General features: G+C 41.8%; 1 protein-coding gene across 2 annotated transcripts in view; it reads left to right on the forward strand.

Annotated features, from left to right (window-relative positions):
• The window catches only part of ARHGAP33 (Rho GTPase activating protein 33), a 63,958-nt gene that overhangs the window by 27,987 nt on the left and 10,848 nt on the right, over positions 1-25,123 (forward strand). For both annotated transcript variants that reach the window (XM_075277910.1, XM_075277911.1), the window contains 9 exons: positions 1,256-1,393; positions 1,502-1,594; positions 2,281-2,403; positions 2,768-2,845; positions 2,948-3,014; positions 15,201-15,257; positions 15,376-15,525; positions 16,615-16,717; positions 24,971-25,115. In XM_075277910.1, the coding sequence (XP_075134011.1) occupies positions 1,256-1,393; positions 1,502-1,594; positions 2,281-2,403; positions 2,768-2,845; positions 2,948-3,014; positions 15,201-15,257; positions 15,376-15,525; positions 16,615-16,717; positions 24,971-25,115 (954 nt within the window). The remainder of the gene's footprint in view (positions 1-1,255; positions 1,394-1,501; positions 1,595-2,280; positions 2,404-2,767; positions 2,846-2,947; positions 3,015-15,200; positions 15,258-15,375; positions 15,526-16,614; positions 16,718-24,970; positions 25,116-25,123) is intronic.

A 25,123-nucleotide genomic window follows, 5' to 3' on the forward strand; every position in this document is an offset into this window, starting at 1 on the left:
TAATTTGTATTACTACGCGTTTCGGCCCTTATAGCTGTAATGATGCATTGCACTGTGCCCGTACATCCAATTAAACCTGGATTCAGTGACCCACCAAGATTTATTCCCCCCGGAGGCCACTGCTTATCTTCCGCTTCTCCTATTAATTGCCGTGGCCTGACTTTCTGTATCTTTCAATTTACTTCAGTGGTTTTCTTAATTAAAACATTGTTATATGAAAATAGGACATCAGGTATAATTAGAGGCTCGGAAGGCTCCTTAGAACTTCACAAACAAGTGAATTTATGTTCACAACATCTTAATTTGTCCGTAAGACTCCATGCACACTGTCCCTTAATCTGCATCATCTGTTTGTGCCTCGTTTGCTCTTGGGTACGTTCTTATAATGTCTCTGCAAGGTCGGAATTCTTAATCTTTCTATTCAGTTCTCTCTCCACCATCTCAATACAGCTCATTGTCCTTTGGGTCCACCTTCTTAGTCATTTAGGTCTACCATCTTATCCGCGTTTTGACCTCTAGGTCTTCCATCTCATCTTACATATCTGTTCTCCGGTTCAAGTGTTTACGTGTCTTCTTCTAGGTCTCTTATCTTTCCCTCATCTTGGTTCTCTAGGTCTACCGCCTCACTTTCATTTGCTTCTTTAGGTTTCTAGGTCTACCATACCACGTTTATCTTTTCTTCTATTGTAAGTCCATCTTGCCTTCACCATTGTCTTATAGGCCTACATTCTCACTCTCGGCTTGGTCTTCTAGGTCTACCATATCGTCTTCATCTCTGTCTTCCATCTTATCTTCCTTTTGACTTCTAGGTCTACCATCTCACCTACATCTTTTTCCTCTTGGTCTACCATCGCACTTTCCTCTTCTTTCTCTATGTATCTCATCTCACCCTCATCTTAGTTCCCTCGGTCTACCATCTTTGACACGTAGGCCTTCTAGGTCTACAATCTTGCCAAAATCTTTGTCTTCTAGGTCTTCCATTTTACCTACATCTTTGTCCTTAACCCCTCATATTGTTCTCCACTTGTATAATCTCAGCCCGCACCTTTAGCCTTCGACTGTCTCAGATTGATCCCTTGTGTCGAAGGCACCATTTCCATTTGTGTCTTCAGCCTTCCCTTTTCTTATAAATCTATCATCTCATCTTGTCCCACACTGTAGACACATCACGTTTTTCTCCTTGGCTCTTATGCTATCTTAGCTTTACCTCTCTATATCTGTGACTTTGTATTTCTTCCTTATTCTCCATATTCAGGGTCGCACCTGGTCTGTTTTACGGAGCTATGAAGATTTTCAGGTCCTGGACTCCAACCTTCACCGCTGTATTTTTGACCGACGTTTCTCTCAGTTGCTTGAACTACCCCCTCGCCGTGAACTTCCATCTCAGGGCCAGGTGTGTATCATGTGGAATTGTCATGTCATGAGGCTATACTATACTATTTTTTTTTTTTTGTGTAATTTTTTTGATGCATGACCTTTCCCACTACAACTGTGTTCTCAGCTCTTGGCTCCACTACTTTCTCGATATTTGAAGGCTCTCTCTGGAATTGTGGACAGTAACATCAATTGTGGCCCTATCCTCAACTGGATGGAGGTAAGTCCAGGGACCCACATTGGAATTTTTGCAGTCTATGCTGGAGATTCCCCCCATTTTCGCATGTATGGGACAACTTTGAGGCCCCATGCACATGATGCAACCAGATTTTCTGGATTTCCTGGTCTGAATGTAGTCAGGGGATCGGACATCTTGCAGGCACAGACTCCCAGCTGCATTGGACTCCTTGATCTCTCCCGACTAGGTTCGGAATGGGAAATCTATTTGATGTATGGAATGGATTTTCCAGCCTAGACTGCCCTGTGTGCATGGGGGCCTGAGCCAATGTGCTAGGGGCGAGACCCTCATGTCCCAGTTTGGAGGACTATGCTGGTGTGACCCAGCAGAGAGGACCATTATGAGCCCATTTTCTGTTTTTAGACTCTTGATACTCTTAGGGCGGGATCACCTCTGCGCCCCAGTCTCTGCTTTCAGGTTTCCATCTTCTGCCCGAGAAATTGGACAGGAAACAGAAACCGGGATTCACTTTTCAAACCCATTCATTTGAATGGGTTTGCAAATTGAACGTCCGTGAGCGGTTTGTGGTCTTCGCAGCGAAACCGGAGACCGGGCGCAGATGTGAACCCGCCCTTACTATATCAGTCATTACTTCCAGGATTTTTAGTTTGCTATAAATTTTACCATTAATTCCATAGGCATAACATCAAGTTATGTTAATGTTGTAGATTGATAATCACGGTAACAGGCTCCTCGTGAATGAAGAGGCATCAATCAACGTTCCGGCTATTGCCGCCGCACATGTCATTAAACGCTACACGGCTCAAGCTCCAGACGAACTTTCCTTTGAGGTAAGAAACCGAGCGCTGTTATGTGTCACAGATTGAATGTTTCATATGGGAAGACTCAGGACAATCAGCCTGAAGAACCTGCAACGCTCATGTGACTGCTCCGGCCTCTTCACTACTTATCAAGCACACCACCTTATATTGCATAGTGGCTGTTCCTGGTATTGCAACTCCACGCCATTCACTTGAACGTGACCAGTGGACATGTCTATGAAGACGTACCATGGTCTATGAAGTGGCTTCAAACAATTGATGACCTCCTTAGAAAATCTCTTTAAGGAGAGAAGTGCGTTGATACTATGAAATGACCAGTATACAAGTAGCGCATACCTGTGGTCTCTGACTATGTATCTTCCTCTGCTGACAGGTTGGAGATATCGTGTCGGTCATTGACATGCCCCCGCGGGAGGACACTAGTTGGTGGAGAGGAAAACACAGCTTCCAGGTGAGACATCAGACTGATCTGTGCAATCTGATCACGCAACCAGATCTGATATATTGTACAAGGCTGAGCATACACCTCCCGATGACTTTTATCTCTTATTAGGTGGGCTTCTTCCCCAGCGAGTGCGTCCAGCTGATCACAGACAGTAAGAACCCGTCTCCAGCTGCAGGTACTTTCACTGGCGGGCATCTTGGGTATCTCTGTTCCAAGCCCATGGATGTAGTCGCTTCTTCATATCCCACAGGCTTTTTGCAGAGCTGTTTGTGCGGCCATCTTGGCCTGTGGCTCCTTGTGGCTCAGTGTTGTATCTGCTCAGTTATATCTCCAGTCTCTGTAGACAACATGGCTCGGATTCTTCTTTGCCAAGCTCGGCAGCTCTTCTGTTTGTTGTTAGTTGCCTGTCTTTAGATCGATGGTACCCAACTAGAGATGAGCGAACACTAAAATGTTCGAGGTTCGAAATTCGATTCGAACAGCCGCTCAATGTTCGTGTGTTCGAACGGGTTTCGAACCCCATTATAGTCTATGGGGAACAGATACTCGTTAAGGGGGAAACCCAAATCCGTGTCTGGAGGGTCACCAAGTCCACTATGACACCCCAGGAAATGATGCCAACACCTCTGGAATGACACTGGGACAGCAGGGGAAGCATGTCTGGGGGCATCTAACACACCAAAGACCCTCTATTACCCCAACATCACAGCCTAACAACTACACACTTTACACACTCAATACCACCTCTCTGACAGTAGGAAAACACCTTGAAACATGTGTATTTGGCACTTGCAGTGAGGAGAGCTTGTCACCAGCAGTGAATTTGGCCCTTGTAGTAAGTTGAGGTTGGCACCAACATTTGTTTTGAAAATCAGGGTGGATTGAGCCTCTAACCAGCAGAGTTTGGGCAAATTCATGGTGGAGGGAGCCTCTAAAAACCCCAGTTTGGACCAATTCATGGTGGAGGGAGACTCTAAAAACCCCAGTTTGGACCAATTCATGGTGGAGGGAGACTCTAAAAACCCCAGTTTGGACCAATTCATGGTGGAGGGAGCCTCTAAAAACCCCAGTTTGGACCAATTCATGGTGGAGGGAGCCTCTAACCAGCCCAGTTTGGACCAATTAATGGTGGAGGGAGCCTCTAAACAGCCAAGTTTTGGGAAATTCATGGTGGAGGGAGCCTCTAACCAGCCCAGTTTGGACCAATTCATGGTGGAGGGAGCCTCTAAACAGCCCAGTTTGGGCAAATTCATGGTGGAGGGAGCCTCTAACCAGCCCAGTTTGGACCAATTAATGGTGGAGGGAGCCTCTAAACAGCCCAGTTTGGACCAATTAATGGTGGAGGGAGCCTCTAACCAGCCCAGTTTGGACCAATTAATGGTGGAGGGAGCCTCTAACCAGCCCAGTTTGGACCAATTAATGGTGGAGGGAGCCTCTAACCAGCCCAGTTTGGACCAATTAATGGTGGAGGGAGCCTCTAAACAGCCAAGTTTTGGGAAATTCATGGTGGAGGGAGCCTCTAACCAGCCCAGTTTGGACCAATTCATGGTGGAGGGAGCCTCTAAACAGCCCAGTTTGGGCAAATTCATGGTGGAGGGAGCCTCTAAAAAACCCAGTTTGGACCAATTCATGGTGGAGGGAGCCTCTAATTAGCCCAGTTTGGACCAATTAATTGTGGAGGGAGCCTCTAACCAGCCCAGTTTGGACCAATTAATGGTGGAGGGAGCCTCTAACCACCCCAGTTTGGGCAAATTCATGGTGGAGGGAGCCTCTAACCAGCCCAGTTTGGACCAATTAATGGTGGAGGGAGCCTCTAACCAGCCCAGTTTGGACCAATTAATGGTGGAGGGAGCCTCTAACCACCCCAGTTTGGACCAATTCATGGTGGAGGGAGCCTCTAACCAGCCCAGTTTGGACCAATTCATGGTGGAGGGAGCCTCTAAACAGCCAAGTTTTGGGAAATTCATGGTGGAGGGAGCCTCTAACCAGCCCAGTTTGGACCAATTCATGGTGGAGGGAGCCTCTAAACAGCCCAGTTTGGGCAAATTCATGGTGGAGGGAGCCTCTAACCAGCCCAGTTTGGACCAATTAATGGTGGAGGGAGCCTCTAAACAGCCAAGTTTTGGGAAATTCATGGTGGAGGGAGCCTCTAACCAGCCCAGTTTGGACCAATTCATGGTGGAGGGAGCCTCTAAACAGCCAAGTTTTGGGAAATTCATGGTGGAGGGAGCCTCTAAAAAACCCAGTTTGGACCAATTCATGGTGGAGGGAGCCTCTAATTAGCCCAGTTTGGACCAATTAATTGTGGAGGGAGCCTCTAACCAGCCCAGTTTGGACCAATTAATGGTGGAGGGAGCCTCTAACCACCCCAGTTTGGGCAAATTCATGGTGGAGGGAGCCTCTAACCAGCCCAGTTTGGACCAATTCATGGTGGAGGGAGCCTCTAAACAGCCCAGTTTGGGCAAATTCATGGTGGAGGGAGCCTCTAACCAGCCCAGTTTGGACCAATTAATGGTGGAGGGAGCCTCTAAACAGCCAAGTTTTGGGAAATTCATGGTGGAGGGAGCCTCTAACCAGCCCAGTTTGGACCAATTCATGGTGGAGGGAGCCTCTAAACAGCCCAGTTTGGGCAAATTCATGGTGGAGGGAGCCTCTAACCAGCCCAGTTTGGACCAATTAATGGTGGAGGGAGCCTCTAAACAGCCAAGTTTTGGGAAATTCATGGTGGAGGGAGCCTCTAACCAGCCCAGTTTGGACCAATTAATGGTGGAGGGAGCCTCTAACCAGCCCAGTTTGGACCAATTAATGGTGGAGGGAGCCTCTAACCAGCCCAGTTTGGACCAATTAATGGTGGAGGGAGCCTCTAAACAGCCAAGTTTTGGGAAATTCATGGTGGAGGGAGCCTCTAACCAGCCCAGTTTGGACCAATTCATGGTGGAGGGAGCCTCTAAACAGCCCAGTTTGGGCAAATTCATGGTGGAGGGAGCCTCTAAAAAACCCAGTTTGGACCAATTCATGGTGGAGGGAGCCTCTAATTAGCCCAGTTTGGACCAATTAATTGTGGAGGGAGCCTCTAACCAGCCCAGTTTGGACCAATTAATGGTGGAGGGAGCCTCTAAAAAACCCAGTTTGGACCAATTCATGGTGGAGGGAGCCTCTAATTAGCCCAGTTTGGACCAATTAATTGTGGAGGGAGCCTCTAACCAGCCCAGTTTGGACCAATTAATGGTGGAGGGAGCCTCTAACCACCCCAGTTTGGACCAATTCATGGTGGAGGGAGCCTCTAACCACCCCAGTTTGGACCAATTCATGGTGGAGGGAGCCTCTAAACAGCCCAGTTTGGGCAAATTCATGGTGGAGGGAGCCTCTAACCAGCAGAGTTGGGGGAAATCAGGGTGGAGGGAGCCTAGTATTAGCAGAATTGTGCAACGCTTATGGTGGATGAGTATGAGGATGCGGAGGAATTGGAGAGGTTGAGTACAGACATGGAGTTTCATGTTGGGGTGCTTTACACAGGTGGGCACAAAAATGACGGCTCTACCCAGTGGTGGTTCATTTTTATCAAAGTGAGCCGGTCGGCACTCTCAGCTGACAGACGGGTGCGCTTGTCAGTGATGATGCCACCGGCTGCACTGAACACCCTCTCAGATAGGACGCTGGCGGCAGGACAGGACAGCACCTCCAAGGCATATAGGGCAAGTTCAAGCCACAGGTCCAACTTCGACACCCAATACGTGTAGGGCGCAGAGGGGTCGGAGAGGACAGGGCTGTGGTCGGAAAGGTATTCCCGCAACATGCGCCTATACTTCTCACGCCTGGTGACACTAGGACCCTCCGTGGCGGCACTTTGGCGAGGGGGTGCCATCAAGGTGTCCCAGACCTTAGACAGTGTGCCCCTCGTTTGTGTGGACCGGTGAGAACTTGGTTGCCTACTGGAGGAACTGCCCTCCCTGCCGCCAACGTCACATGCTGGAAACATCTCCATCATATTCTGCACCAATTGCCTGTGGCAAGCATTGATGCGATTGGCCCTCCCCTCTACCGGAATAAAAGACGAGATGTTGTTTTTATACCGGGGGTCAAGGATAGCAAAGATCCAGTACTGGTTGTCCTCCATGATTTTGACAATACGCTTGTCGGTTGTAAAGCACCCCAACATGAACTCAGCCATGTCTGCCACAGTGTTAGTTGGCATGACTCCTCTGGCCCCACCGGAAAGTTCAATCTCCATTTCCTCCTCATCCTCCATGTCTACCCATCCGCGCTGCAACAATGGGACGATTCGAAGTTGCCCGGAAGCCTCCTGTATCACCATCACATCATCGGACAACTCTTCTTCCTCCTCCTCCTCCTCCTCCTCCTCCATTAAACGCAGTGAAGCGGACAGATGTGTGGACCTACTCTCCAGCTGTGACGGATCGGATGCTATCCCTAACTCCTCTGTGTGATCTGAGTTATCCCTGATGTCAATCAGGGATTCTCTCAGAACACACAAGAGCGGGATTGTAAGGCTCACCATCGCATCCTCAGAGCTCACCCTCCTTGTGGACTCCTCAAAGACCCGTAGGATGTCACAAAGGTCTCTCATCCATGGCCACTCATGGATGTGAAACTGAGGCAGCTGACTTTGTGGCACCCTAGGGTTTTGTAGCTGGTATTCCATCAAAGGTCTCTGCTGCTCAACCACTCTATTCAACATCTGAAACGTTGAGTTCCAGCGTGTGGGGACGTCGCACAAAAGCCGGTGTTGTGGCACATGCAGGCGTTGCTGGAGAGATTTTAAGCTAGCAGCGGCTACTGTCGACTTGCGAAAGTGGGCGCACATGCGCCGCACTTTCACCAGTAGCTCTGGAACATTGGGGTAGCTCTTTAGGAAACGTTGCACCACTAGGTTGAAGACGTGGGCCAGGCATGGAACATGTTGGAGTCCGGCAAGCTCCAGAGCTGCTACCAGGTTCCGGCCGTTATCACAAATGACCATGCCTGGGCCCAGGTGCAGCGGCTCAAACCATATTGCCGTCTCATCGAGGAGGGCATCCCTCACCTCGGAGGCAGTGTGCTGTCTGTCCCCCAAGCTGATCAGCTTCAGCACAGCCTGCTGACGTCTACCAACGCCAGTGCTGCAACGTTTCCAACTCGTAGCTGGGGTCAATCTAACAGCGGAGGAGGAGGCGGTGGCGGAGGAGGAGGCGGTGGCGGAGGAGGAGGCGGTAGAAGAGGAGGAGGAGGGGGGTGTTCTTCTCGTGTCCCTGCCAGGAATGTTAGGCGGGGAGACGAGGTACACCGGGCCAGTTTGGGAAGCAGTCCCAGCCTCAACTACATTCACCCAGTGTGCCGTCAGTGAAATGTAGCGTCCCTGTCCGCATGCACTTGTCCACGCGTCGGTGGTCAAGTGGACCTTTGTGCAAAGCGCGGAACTAAGGGCCCGCCTGATGTTGAGTGACACGTGCTGGTGCAAGGCGGGGACGGCACACCGGGAGAAGTAGTGACGGCTAGGGACGGCATAGCGAGGTGCCGCAGTTGCCATCAGGTCCAGGAAGGCGGGAGTTTCAACAAGCCGGAACGCCAACATCTCCTGGGCCAGCAGTTTAGCGATGTTGGCGTTCAAGGCTTGCGCGTGTGGGTGGTTAGCAGTGTATTTCTGCCGCCGCTCCAATGTCTGAGAGATGGTGGGTTGTTGTAAAGAAACGCCTGATGGTGCCTTTGATGGTGCAGGAGAAGGAGATAAGACAGGACCAGGGGAGGATGAGGTAGAAGTCAACAAAGTGGCGGAGGCAGATGAAGTGGTGTCCTGGCTCGTCCTCTGGAGTGCATCGCCAGCACAGTCAGCAGTGGCAGTGGCAGAGGCAGAGGCAGTGGCAGTGGCGTGAACGGCAGTCGGCCTTTGTCCTGCCGTTGCTGCCTGCCACTGATTCCAGTGCTTGGATTCCAAATGACGGCGCATTGAAGTGGTGGACAGGTTGCTCTTCTCAGAGCCCCTAATCAATTTCGAGAGGCAAATTGTGCAGACAACACTATATCTGTCCTCGGCGCATTCCTTGAAAAAACTCCACACCTTCGAGAAACGTGCCCTCGAGGTGGGAGTTTTTCGGGGCTGGGTACGAACTGGAACATCTTGGGAGATTCCGGGTGTGGCCTGGCTTCGCCTAAGCTGCTGACCTCTGCCTCTGCCTCTAGCTACCCTTTTTGGTGCTGCACCTGCCTCAACATCCACACTACTTTCCCCGCTTGACATCCCCCCTGTCCAGGTCGGGTCAGTGTCCTCATCATCCACCACTTCCTCTTCCAACTCCTGTCTCATCTCCTCCTCCCGCACAATGCGCCGGTCAACTGGATGCCCTGACGGCAACTGCGTCACATCATCGTCGATGAGGGTGGGTTGCTGGTCATCCACCACCAAATCGAACGGAGATGGAGGAGACTCTAGTGTTTGAGCATCTGGATACAGATGCTCCTCTGTTAGGTTCGTGGAATCGTGACGTGGAGAGGCAGGTTGAGGGACAATGAAAGGAGCGGAGAACAGCTCTGGGGAGCAGGGACAGTTTGGGTTATTGTTCTGTAAAGCTTCGGAATTTTGGGAGGAAGGAAGACAAGACTGTTGGGTAATAGGAGGAGAGGAGGCAGAGTCTGACTGGCTGCTGGACAATGTGCTGTAAGCGTTCTCTGACAGCCATTGCAAGACCTGTTCCTGGTTCTCGGGCCTACTAAGGTTTGTACCCTGCAGTTTAGTTAATGTGGCAAGCAACCCTGGCACTGTGGAGTGGCGCAATGCTTGCTGCCCCACAGGAGTAGGCACGGGACGCCCTGTGGCTTCACTGCTACCTTGCTCCCCAGAACCATTCCCCCGACCTCGCCCACGGCCTCGTCCACGTCCCTTTCCGGGAGCCTTGCGCATTTTGAATTCCTAGTTAGAAATTGGCACTGTATACCAGTAGTAAAAATTGTGGGTGCACGTAACCCCAATATATTCTTTGAATTCCCAGTCAGAAACTGGCACTATATGGCAGTAGCAAGAAATGAGGGTATTTGTATTCCCAATATACTCTTTGAATTCCCAGTCAGACAATGGCACTGTATACCAGTAGTAAAAATTGTGGGTGCACGTAACCCCAATATATTCTTTGAATTACCAGTCAGAAACTGGCACTATATGGCAGTAGCAAGAAATGAGGGTATTTATAACCCCAATATATTCTTTGAATTCCCAGTCAGACAATGGCACTGTATACCAGTAGTAAAAATTGTGGGTGCACGTAACCCCAATATATTCTTTGAATTCCCAGTCAGACACTGGCACTATATGGCAGTAGCAAGAAATGAGGGTATTTGTATTCCCAATATATTCTTTGAATTCCCAGTCAGACAATGGCACTGTATACCAGTAGTAAAAATTGTGGGTGCACGTAACCCCAATATATTCTTTGAATTCCCAGTCAGAAACTGGCACTATATGGCAGTAGCAAGAAATGAGGGTATTTATAACCCCAATATATTCTTTGAATTCCCAGTCAGACAATGGCACTGTATACCAGTAGTAAAAATTGTGGGTGCACGTAACCCCAATATATTCTTTGAATTCCCAGTCAGAAACTGGCACTATATGGCAGTAGCAAGAAATGAGGGTATTTGTATTCCCAATATACTCTTTGAATTCCCAGTCAGACAATGGCACTGTATACCAGTAGTAAAAATTGTGGGTGCACGTAACCCCAATATATTCTTTGAATTCCCAGTCAGAAACTGGCACTATATGGCAGTAGCAAGAAATGAGGGTATTTGTATTCCCAATATACTCTTTGAATTCCCAGTCAGACAATGGCACTGTATACCAGTAGTAAAAATTGTGGGTGCACGTAACCCCAATATATTCTTTGAATTCCCAGTCAGACACTGGCACTATATGGCAGTAGCAAGAAATGAGGGTATTTGTATTCCCAATATACTCTTTGAATTCCCAGTCAGACAATGGCACTGTATACCAGTAGTAAAAATTGTGGGTGCACGTAACCCCAATATATTCTTTGAATTCCCAGTCAGACACTGGCACTATATGGCAGTAGCAAGAAATGAGGGTATTTGTATTCCCAATATATTCTTTGAATTCCCAGTCAGACAATGGCACTGTATACCAGTAGTAAAAATTGTGGGTGCACGTAACCCCAATATATTCTTTGAATTACCAGTCAGAAACTGGCACTATATGGCAGTAGCAAGAAATGAGGGTATTTATAACCCCAATATATTCTTTGAATTCCCAGTCAGACAATGGCACTGTATACCAGTAGTAAAAATTGTGGGTGCACGTAACCCCAATATATTCTTTGAATTCCCAGTCAGAAACTGGCACTATATGGCAGTAGCAAGAAATGAGGGTATTTATAACCCCAATATATTCTTTGAATTCCCAGTCAGACAATGGCACTGTATACCAGTAGTAAAAATTGTGGGTGCACGTAACCCCAATATATTCTTTGAATTCCCAGTCAGAAACTGGCACTATATGGCAGTAGCAAGAAATGAGGGTATTTGTATTCCCAATATACTCTTTGAATTCCCAGTCAGACAATGGCACTGTATACCAGTAGTAAAAATTGTGGGTGCACGTAACCCCAATATATTCTTTGAATTCCCAGTCAGACACTGGCACTATATGGCAGTAGCAAGAAATGAGGGTATTTGTATTCCCAATATACTCTTTGAATTCCCAGTCAGACAATGGCACTGTATACCAGTAGTAAAAATTGTGGGTGCACGTAACCCCAATATATTCTTTGAATTACCAGTCAGAAACTGGCACTATATGGCAGTAGCAAGAAATGAGGGTATTTATAACCCCAATATATTCTTTGAATTCCCAGTCAGACAATGGCACTGTATACCAGTAGTAAAAATTGTGGGTGCACGTAACCCCAATATATTCTTTGAATTCCCAGTCAGAAACTGGCACTATATGGCAGTAGCAAGAAATGAGGGTATTTGTATTCCCAATATACTCTTTGAATTCCCAGTCAGACAATGGCACTGTATACCAGTAGTAAAAATTGTGGGTGCACGTAACCCCAATATATTCTTTGAATTCCCAGTCAGACACTGGCACTATATGGCAGTAGCAAGAAATGAGGGTATTTGTATTCCCAATATATTCTTTGAATTCCCAGTCAGACAATGGCACTGTATACCAGTAGTAAAAATTGTGGGTGCACGTAACCCCAATATATTCTTTGAATTACCAGTCAGAAACTGGCACTATATGGCAGTAGCAAGAAATGAGGGTATTTGTATTCCCAATATATTCTTTGAATTCCCAGTCAGACAATGGCACTGTATACCAGTAGTAAAAATTGTGGGTGCACGTAACCCCAATATATTCTTTGAATTACCAGTCAGAAACTGGCACTATATGGCAGTAGCAAGAAATGAGGGTATTTATAACCCCAATATATTCTTTGAATTCCCAGTCAGACAATGGCACTGTATACCAGTAGTAAAAATTGTGGGTGCACGTAACCCCAATATATTCTTTGAATTCCCAGTCAGAAACTGGCACTATATGGCAGTAGCAAGAAATGAGGGTATTTATAACCCCAATATATTCTTTGAATTCCCAGTCAGACAATGGCACTGTATACCAGTAGTAAAAATTGTGGGTGCACGTAACCCCAATATATTCTTTGAATTCCCAGTCAGAAACTGGCACTATATGGCAGTAGCAAGAAATGAGGGTATTTATAACCCCAATATATTCTTTGAATTCCCAGTCAGACAATGGCACTGTATACCAGTAGTAAAAATTGTGGGTGCACGTAACCCCAATATATTCTTTGAATTCCCAGTCAGACACTGGCACTATATGGCAGTAGCAAGAAATGAGGGTATTTGTATTCCCAATATACTCTTTGAATTCCCAGTCAGACAATGGCACTGTATACCAGTAGTAAAAATTGTGGGTGCACGTAACCCCAATATATTCTTTGAATTACCAGTCAGAAACTGGCACTATATGGCAGTAGCAAGAAATGAGGGTATTTATAACCCCAATATATTCTTTGAATTCCCAGTCAGACAATGGCACTGTATACCAGTAGTAAAAATTGTGGGTGCACGTAACCCCAATATATTCTTTGAATTACCAGTCAGAAACTGGCACTATATGGCAGTAGCAAGAAATGAGGGTATTTGTATTCCCAATATATTCTTTGAATTCCCAGTCAGACAATGGCACTGTATACCAGTAGTAAAAATTGTGGGTGTATATAGCCCCAATTCTATTGCTAGGGGACTTGCAGGGTATTTCTGGGGTGAAGGTGGGGGGGCACACCGTTGGAACGGGTATCGGGGTATATATCGGGTATACGGGAATACACTGACAGTGTATTCCATTCAGGATCCTGGGAAAGCTGGGTTGCGGCGATTGAGCCCGTCAGTGCCACGTTACACTGACAAGCTTCTCCCTGGAATTTAGCTCTTACAAGAGCTGTTGGTTGTCTTCTCCTTCCTATCCTAGCCTGTCCCTGCCTACCCAGAATCTAAGCCCTAGCTAGCTGGACGGAAACCTCCGTCCTCGGTGAATTGCAAGCTCAGAATGACGCAAAGCTGGGCGTCGCTGTTCTTTTAAATTAGAGGTCACATGTTTTCGGCAGCCAATGGGTTTTGCCTACTTTTTTCAACGTCACCGGTGTCGTAGTTCCTGTCCCACCTACCCAGCGCTGTTATTGGAGCAAAAAAGGCGCCAGGGAAGGTGGGAGGGGAATCGAGTAATGGCGCACTTTACCACGCGGTGTTCGATTCGATTCGAACATGCCGAACAGCCTAATATCCGATCGAACATGAGTTCGATAGAACACTGTTCGCTCATCTCTATACCCAACCAATGACCGAATCATGTGACTGGGTTAGACCCTAAAGACCCCACATATTGTGCTGTAGAACTTACATAACCAGTCGTATGGAGCCTGTGGCATTATTTTTTGCCTGTTCTAAGGAGTATCAAGTTCCATTTTCTCCCTGCCCCATTGGTTTGGGGTTCTGTATCTGGAGGCCGGTATCTTTTCTGTGCGCCTGGTGTTCAATAAGTTACATGGCGCTCTAAGTATTTTATATATCAACCTCTGTAATATCCATCCCTGATGATGAGGAGCTGAATGGCACGTCATGTGATTAGTTTTAAGGGACCATTCCCTTTAAATTAGGTCATCCTCTAGAGTGCCTTTTAAAGTAATGGTTGCATTTGCCCTCATAATGTGAAAATGGGAGGGGGGTAAAGAAGACAAAATCTTCCATGGACTGCAAATGTCTCCCACTCAGGAAAACTAGACCACCCAGAGCAGCGCCACGGGCAACCTGTGCATTGATGGTCACGTGATCATGATGTTGACGCAGGTCCTTCACACCTTCTGCCCAGATAATGCAGAGTTCTTGCATTTTCTGCTTTGCAGTCCCTGCTTTATACTGCATCTCACACTTGGAGAAGTCCTAGTCTAGATAGTGTGCCCCTTTCATTTGGCATTTTTGCATATGTTCAATTGAAAGGGGTCTGTTCTACAGACAAGATCCCTTAAAGGGATTCTACCATTAAAATCACTATCACATAGGAATAGCCTTAAGACAGGCTATTCTTCTCCTACCTTTAAATGTCTTCTCCACACCGCCGTTCGGTAGAAATCCGGGTTTTCGTCTGTATGCAAATAAGTTCTCTCGCAGCACTGGGGGCGTCCTCAATGCTGCGAGAAAAATCTAAAGGGCCGCCTCCATCTTCTTCAGGAAAAGCCTCTCTGCACATCTTCTTCCGGAGCTGGGTTCAAACTTCTAGGCCTCGGGCTGAGCTGACTGCGCACGCCCAAAGGCCACATGAAAATGGCCGCTTGCACCAGCTTACTGCGTAAGAAGCCATTTTCTTGTGGCCCGGGCATGCGCAGTCAGCTCTGCTCAAGGCCTAAGAGATTGAAACCCAGAACCGAAGAAGACGCAGGGAGAGGGCGTTCAAAAAGAAGATGGAGGCAGCCCTGCAGATTTCTCTCGCAGCATTGGGGACGCCCCCAGTGCTGCGAGAGAACTTATTTGCATACAGACGAAAACCGTGATTTCTACCGAACGGCGGTGTGGAGAAGACATCTAAAGGTAGGAGAAGAATAGACTGTCTTAAGGCTATTCCTACGTGTTAGTGAGAAAAAATGTGATTTTAATGCTGGAATCCCTTTGAAATCTCATGACTGTTCCCGTACTGATGACAGTGGTCTCGTGTGTGTGTGTGTGTGTGTTTGTGTGAGGTCTCTCCCGTGCGCTTCTAGTACGCAGCAGTTTTCGTGTACGGCTTTGCCTTCACTGTCTTGTACCTTTTTGTTACCTGTCTGTCTGTTCACAGAAGGTGATATAAAGTTGTCCATCACATCTCCGCATGGCTCCAACTTTCCCAGACCAGGTGAGATACTGAACCCCATGTCTATGAGAACATTCCATACGCCCGTCTATCCGTCCTACCTCCGGCTCTCTGGACATAGCGGCTGGGTTTTGCTTATGACTTCCTTTCTGCTCTTCAGTGTGCCGTCGCCATGGAAAGCTGGCGGGATTACTGCGCAGTTTTATGGCTTCTAGGCCAAGTAAGCAACGACTACGACAGCGTGGGATCCTCCGGGAGAGGGTATTCGGGACTGACCTGGGGGAACATCTGCTGGACTCTGGGGAAGAAGGTGAGAAGTGGTGTGAATAGTCCTGGTGAGGCATAGTCAGGTCCTTGGCTTCCATATTGAAGGTCCTGGTGACAAAATGAAGACTTATTGGTTTGGCCATACTTAGTGAGAAGATGTCCGTGTCTGTAAATAGCTGAGATCTGGGAAAAGATATAAGGAGGTTATGGGGAGAAGTACAAGAATAATGGATGGTTATACAATGGCGCGTTCTATAGATAGACGGAAGGTACAGGCAAGTGCTATATCATAGATACATTTACATATGGGATGAAGGCGCCTTTAATGGCATACAATATGGGACGGTCACCCTTCACGGAGGAGGAGACTCCTAGGACCATAGTAGATTGTTAAGATTGAAGTTTTTCGTGTCCAGACGGGGATTGAACCAGGAAGGCATCCAATTTACAGACTAGATCTTCCAGACCAAATTCGGCCATCTATAGGAAGCCTTAAAGTGTACCTAAACTTTTGAACAACTTTTTTTTATTTTCTCTCATTTCTGTGAAATACTCTTCTTTCTCTATTGCCAAAAGCAATCTGGTCATCACTACTCGCTAGCCTATGGATGGGTGAGCTCCTATATAATGCAGGGGAGCAGAGATTAGGGACTGGTCACTTCAATTAATCTACAACCTAGAACATTGGTCCTGGTGCCCTATGAAAGAGGAGATTATCAGCTTTCATTTGACACCAAGATCACAATTCTCTCTGTATATAACTCGATATAAGGCCCGGTTCACATGTGCGTTTGGGGAGATCCCCAAACGGACTACCGAACGCATTGGCAAGCGGTGTGCAGTGAAAGCACATGGACTCCATAGACATATAATGGGGTCCATGTGCTTTCCGCACGAGTCATGTGGACAGGAAAGTAGATCGTGAACTTCTTTTTTCTCCACATGTTCTGTGCGGACACTGCGCAGAAAGCACACAGACCTTATCAATGGATATTTATTCATGTCACAAATGCTGCCAGAAAATCAAAAGTGTTAGAAAGTTTAGGGACCCTTTAAAATTCTAGGCCCTGTTACTAGTATTACGAAAACCTACTCAACCAGTGTTTACTTACCCATTCCTTATGTCTTGCAGTTCCCAGAGTCTTGGTCTCCTGTGCTCAATTCATCGAAAAATATGGCATAGTGGATGGTATATATCGTCTGTCAGGCGTCTCCTCCAACATCCAGAAACTGCGGTGAGTCTTCGAGGTGTTCTGATCTGTCTGACATGTCATCCGAGTCTTCTTTCCTCCTTCTGGGTGTCTGTAATTCAAGTTAGCTATTTTTCCAGATGTCGACGTTCAGAGGCTGCAGGATTATCAGGATTGTTCAGATTACATAGGTTGAGAGGACTCCAGATGTGTCCCAGTTTTTTTTCAGTTTTAATTCTTGCAGGGACAGCTTGCCAACAGAGCTGACATTCACTATTGATATAGCATGACTGCTGCAGGACGTCTTCCCCGCTGTGTACATACATTGCAGCGCTGACATGCACATTGCTCCATATGTCCTGCAGAGAGCCATCATGGGGTGCGCTTATAATGAGAGCTATTGAGGGAAGTATTCACTGCTGCCCCCTACTGTGTCTTCTCTTATGTAACATAGTAATGAGCGGAAGCTTCCTGACCTTCCCCAGCACTGTCATGTGACTGCAGGAAAGTTCAAGACATAGATACCATTACTGTGTTACATAAGAAGATTAACAGCGGTGAACATCGCTGCTGTGTACAGTAATGAATAGTGTTCACTGCCCCCTGCTGGTATGAAAGTGTGCTGTCTGAGGAAAGTTACTCAACTTATCCTTGACCAGAGTCACTTCCTGCTGAGTAGTGAACTCCCAAATGAACATCTTTACTTCTCCTTGAATATACAGTAACTACTATAATACTGCTCCTATGTACAAGAATATAACTACTATAATACTACCTCCTGTGTACAGGAATATAACTACTATAATACTACTCCTATGTACAAGAATATAACTACTATAATACTACCTCCTGTGTACAGGAATATAACTACTATAATACTGCTCCTATGTACAAGAATATAACTACTATAATACTACTCCTATGTACAAGAATATAACTACTATAATACTACTCCTATGTACAAGAATATAACTACTATAATACTACTCCTATGTACAAGAATATAACTACTATAATACTACTCCTATGTACAAGAATATAACTACTATAATACTGCTCCTATGTACAAGAATATAACTACTATAATTCTGTCTCTATGTACAAGAATATAACTACTATAATACTACCTCCTATGTACAAGAATATAACTACTATAATACTGCTCCTATGTATAAGAATATAACTACTATAATACTACTCCTATGTACAAGAATATAACTACTATAATACTGCTCCTATGTACAAGAATATAACTACTATAATACTACTCCTATGTACAAGAATATAACTACTATACTACTACTCCTATGTACAAGAATATAACTACTATAATTCTGTCTCTATGTACAAGAATATAACTACTATAATACTACCTCCTATGTACAAGTATATAACTACTATAATACTACTTCCTATGTACAAGAATATAACTACTATAATACTGCTGCTATTCACAAGAATATAACTACTATAATACTACTCCTATGTACAAGAATATAACTACTATAATACTGCTGCTATTCACAAGAATATAACTACTATAATACTGCTCCTATGTACAAGAATATAACTACTATAATACTGCCCCCTATGTACAAGAATATAACTACTATAATACTACTCCTATGTACAAGAATATAACTACTATAATACTGCCCCTATGTACAAGAATATAACTACTATAATACTACTCCTATGTACAAGAATATAACTACTATAATTCTGTCTCTATGTACAAGAATATAACTACTATAATACTACCTCCTATGTACAAGTATATAACTACTATAATACTGCTGCTATTCACAAGAATATAACTACTATAATACTGCTCCTATGTACAAGAATATAACTACTATAATACTGCTGCTATTCACAAGAATATAACTACTATAATACTACTCCTATGTACAAGAATATAACTACTATAATTCTGTCTCTATGTACAAGAATATAACTACTATAATACTACCTCCTATGTACAAGAATATAACTACTATAATACTGCTGCTATTCACAAGAATATAACTACTATAATACTGCTCCTATGTACAAGAATATAACTACTATAATACTGCTGCTATTCACAAGAATATAACTACTATAATACTGCTCCTATGTACAAGAATATAACTACTATAATACTGCCCCTATGTACAAGAATATAACTACTATAATACTACTCCTATGTACAAGAATATAACTACTATAATTCTGTCTCTATGTACAAGAATATAACTACTATAATACTACCTCCTATGTACAAGTATATAACTACTATAATACTACTTCCTATGTACAAGAATATAACTACTATAATACTGCTGCTATTCACAAGAATATAACTACTATAATACTGCTCCTATGTACAAGAATATAACTACTATAATACTGCCCCTATGTACAAGAATATAACTACTATAATACTGCCCCCTATGTACAAGAATATAACTACTATAATACTACCTCCTATGTACAAGAATATAACTACTATAATACTACCTCCTATGTACAAGAATATAACTACTATAATACTACTCCTATGTACAAGAATATAACTACTATAATACTGCCCCCTATGTACAAGAATATAACTACTATAATACTACCTCCTATGTACAAGAATATAACTACTATAATACTATTCCTATGTACAAGAATATAACTACTATAATACTGCCCCCTATGTACAAGAATATAACTACTATAATACTACCTCTTATGTATAAGAATATAACTACTATAATACTACCTCCTATGTACAAGAATATAACTACTATAATACTACTCCTATGTACAAGAATATAACTACTATAATACTGCTGCTATTCACAAGAATATAACTACTATAATACTACTCCTATGTACAAGAATATAACTACTATAATACTGCTCCTATGTACAAGAATATAACTACTATAATACTACTCCTATGTACAAGAATATAACTACTATAATACTGCCCCCTATGTACAAGAATATAACTACTATAATACTACTCCTATGTACAAGAATATAACTACTATAATACTGCCCCTATGTACAAGAATATAACTACTATAATACTGCCCCCTATGTACAAGAATATAACTACTATAATACTACCTCCTATGTACAAGAATATAACTACTATAATACTACCTCCTATGTACAAGAATATAACTACTATAATACTACCTCCTATGTACAAGAATATAACTACTATAATACTGCTCCTATGTACAAGAATATAACTACTATAATACTACTCCTATGTACAAGAATATAACTACTATAATACTGCTGCTATTCACAAGAATATAACTACTATAATACTACTCCTATGTACAAGAATATAACTACTATAATACTGCTCCTATGTACAAGAATATAACTACTATAATACTACCTCCTATGTACAAGAATATAACTACTATAATACTACTCCTATGTACAAGAATATAACTACTATAATTCTGTCTCTATGTACAAGAATATAACTACTATAATACTACCTCCTATGTACAAGTATATAACTACTATAATACTGCTGCTATTCACAAGAATATAACTACTATAATACTGCTCCTATGTACAAGAATATAACTACTATAATACTGCTGCTATTCACAAGAATATAACTACTATAATACTACTCCTATGTACAAGAATATAACTACTATAATTCTGTCTCTATGTACAAGAATATAACTACTATAATACTACCTCCTATGTACAAGAATATAACTACTATAATACTGCTGCTATTCACAAGAATATAACTACTATAATACTGCTCCTATGTACAAGAATATAACTACTATAATACTGCTGCTATTCACAAGAATATAACTACTATAATACTGCTCCTATGTACAAGAATATAACTACTATAATACTGCCCCTATGTACAAGAATATAACTACTATAATACTACTCCTATGTACAAGAATATAACTACTATAATTCTGTCTCTATGTACAAGAATATAACTACTATAATACTACCTCCTATGTACAAGTATATAACTACTATAATACTACTTCCTATGTACAAGAATATAACTACTATAATACTGCTGCTATTCACAAGAATATAACTACTATAATACTGCTCCTATGTACAAGAATATAACTACTATAATACTGCCCCTATGTACAAGAATATAACTACTATAATACTGCCCCCTATGTACAAGAATATAACTACTATAATACTACCTCCTATGTACAAGAATATAACTACTATAATACTACCTCCTATGTACAAGAATATAACTACTATAATACTACTCCTATGTACAAGAATATAACTACTATAATACTGCCCCCTATGTACAAGAATATAACTACTATAATACTACCTCCTATGTACAAGAATATAACTACTATAATACTATTCCTATGTACAAGAATATAACTACTATAATACTGCCCCCTATGTACAAGAATATAACTACTATAATACTACCTCCTATGTATAAGAATATAACTACTATAATACTACCTCCTATGTACAAGAATATAACTACTATAATACTACTCCTATGTACAAGAATATAACTACTATAATACTGCTGCTATTCACAAGAATATAACTACTATAATACTACTCCTATGTACAAGAATATAACTACTATAATACTGCTCCTATGTACAAGAATATAACTACTATAATACTACTCCTATGTACAAGAATATAACTACTATAATACTGCCCCCTATGTACAAGAATATAACTACTATAATACTACTCCTATGTACAAGAATATAACTACTATAATACTGCCCCTATGTACAAGAATATAACTACTATAATACTGCCCCCTATGTACAAGAATATAACTACTATAATACTACCTCCTATGTACAAGAATATAACTACTATAATACTACCTCCTATGTACAAGAATATAACTACTATAATACTACCTCCTATGTACAAGAATATAACTACTATAATACTGCTCCTATGTACAAGAATATAACTACTATAATACTACTCCTATGTACAAGAATATAACTACTATAATACTGCTGCTATTCACAAGAATATAACTACTATAATACTACTCCTATGTACAAGAATATAACTACTATAATACTGCTCCTATGTACAAGAATATAACTACTATAATACTACCTCCTATGTACAAGAATATAACTACTATAATACTACTCCTATGTACAAGAATATAACTACTATAATACTGCCCCCTATGTACAAGAATATAACTACTATAATACTACTCCTATGTACAAGAATATAACTACTATAATACTGCCCCTATGTACAAGAATATAACTACTATAATACTGCCCCCTATGTACAAGAATATAACTACTATAATACTACCTCCTATGTACAAGAATATAACTACTATAATACTACTCCTATGTACAAGAATATAACTACTATAATACTGCTCCTATGTACAAGAATATAACTACTATAATACTGCCCCCTATGTACAAGAATATAACTACTATAATACTACCTCCTATGTATAAGAATATAACTACTATAATACTACCTCCTATGTACAAGAATATAACTACTATAATACTACTCCTATGTACAAGAATATAACTACTATAATACTGCTGCTATTCACAAGAATATAACTACTATAATACTGCTCCTATGTACAAGAATATAACTACTATAATACTGCCCCTATGTACAAGAATATAACTACTATAATACTGCTCCTATGTACAAGAATATAACTACTATAATACTACCTCCTATGTACAAGAATATAACTACTATAATACTACCTCCTATGTACAAGAATATAACTACTATAATACTACTCCTATGTACAAGAATATAACTACTATAATACTGCTCCTATGTACAAGAATATAACTACTATAATACTGCCCCCTATGTACAAGAATATAACTACTATAATACTGCCCCCTATGTACAAGAATATAACTACTATAATACTACCTCCTATGTACAAGAATATAACTACTATAATACTACTCCTATGTACAAGAATATAACTACTATAATACTGCTCCTATGTACAAGAATATAACTACTATAATACTGCCCCCTATGTACAAGAATATAACTACTATAATACTACCTCCTATGTATAAGAATATAACTACTATAATACTACCTCCTATGTACAAGAATATAACTACTATAATACTACTCCTATGTACAAGAATATAACTACTATAATACTGCTGCTATTCACAAGAATATAACTACTATAATACTGCTCCTATGTACAAGAATATAACTACTATAATACTGCCCCTATGTACAAGAATATAACTACTATAATACTGCTCCTATGTACAAGAATATAACTACTATAATACTACCTCCTATGTACAAGAATATAACTACTATAATACTACTCCTATGTACAAGAATATAACTACTATAATTCTGTCTCTATGTACAAGAATATAACTACTATAATACTGCCCCCTATGTACAAGAATATAACTACTATAATACTACTCCTATGTACAAGAATATAACTACTATAATACTGCCCCTATGTACAAGAATATAACTACTATAATACTGCCCCCTATGTACAAGAATATAACTACTATAATACTGCCCCCTATGTACAAGAATATAACTACTAACCAACATCAGTATCCTAAGATTAAGATGGTATTTTTAATCCGGTTCTCAGTTACACCCACCTTGTGAATTGAGCCTGAGGGTTGTTTGCGGTGCTTTGTTTTATCTTGCATAAAGTGACACCTAGGGTTAATAGCAGGCAAATCGAGTGTGTTCTAAAGGAGTGAATACAATTCCCTTTATCATGTATTTGCAGACTAGATCGTATGTATGAATAGCTTTACAGGACACATAAATACATTAACCCTTGAGACATACACTGTTATGCTAATACCCACAGACGCAATTAGGCTGGTTCAGCCGACTAAATAAACACCATACTGACCAGTTGTGGGGATGCAAAGTCACAACTATTTGTTGTTTTTTGATTATAAGCAAGATAGCTTTTTGTATCCTAAGTCTAATGGGTTTGTGATTGTTATCGTCATTGTAATGTAATCATAGGAGTGTGAATTGTTACATATTATAGAAATGTGCTGTTTTTCCCTTTGTTGACAGATATAATTAAGAACATGTGGTTAATAGGTGTGGTATACCAGTTATTCAGCATTTAAACGGAAGTGTCAACCTCAGTATCTAGAAGCAAAGCTATGAGTAAGAGACCTTGTGTCTTGAAACGCGTCAGCTAGAGCTATCAGAATGTGGTTTTAATCACCATTTTTCTTCTTTTTTGTCATTTCACATCTATTTTCTTTTGTGTGTTTTTTAACCATGTCGGATTAAAAGTTATTTTTTAACTTACCTGGTCGAGCGGATCCTACTATCCTTTTCTATATGCTTCAAGAATATAACTACTATAATACTACTCCTATGTACAAGAATATAACTACTATAATACTGCCCCATATGTACAAGAATATAACTACTATAATACTACTCCTATGTACAAGAATATAACTACTATAATACTGCTCCTATGTACAAGAATATAACTACTATAATACTACTCCTATGTACAAGAATTTAACTACTATAATACTACTCCTATGTACAAGAATATAACTACTATAATACTGCCCCTATTTACAAGAATATAACTACTATAATACTGCTCCTATGTACAAGAATATAACTACTATAATACTGCTCCTATGTACAAGAATATAACTACTATAATACTACTGCTATTCACAAGAATATAACTACTATAATACTGCTCCTATGTACAAGAATATAACTACTATAATACTACCTCCTATGTACAAGAATATAACTACTATAATACTACTGCTATTCACAAGAATATAACTACTATAATACTGCTCCTATGTACAAGAATATAACTACTATAATACTACCTCCTATGTACAAGAATATAACTACTATAATACTACCTCCTATGTACAAGAATATAACTACTATAATACTGCTCCTATGTACAAGAATATAACTACTATAATACTACCACCTATGTACAAGAATATAACTACTATAATACTACCACCTATGTACAAGAATATAACTACTGTAATACTACCTCCTATGTACAAGAATATAACTACTATAATACTGCTCCTATGTACAAGAATATAACTACTATAATACTACCACCTATGTACAAGAATATAACTACTATAATACTGCTACTATGTACAAGAATATAACTACTATAATACTGCTACTATGTACAAGAATATAACTACTATAATACTACCACCTATGTACAGTAATAAGATGTAACTTTATTTCTCTTTGCAGACATGAGTTTGATAGTGAGCGGATCCCGGACTTATCTCGGGATACATATCTCCAGGACGTGCACTGTGTCAGTTCTCTGTGTAAACTTTACTTTCGGGAGCTCCCTAACCCCCTGCTGACGTACCGGCTCTATCACCCCTTCACTGTGAGTAG

This window comes from Leptodactylus fuscus, chromosome 6, assembly GCF_031893055.1.
Source record: "Leptodactylus fuscus isolate aLepFus1 chromosome 6, aLepFus1.hap2, whole genome shotgun sequence".
In the NCBI taxonomy this organism is placed as follows: Eukaryota; Metazoa; Chordata; class Amphibia; order Anura; family Leptodactylidae; genus Leptodactylus; species Leptodactylus fuscus.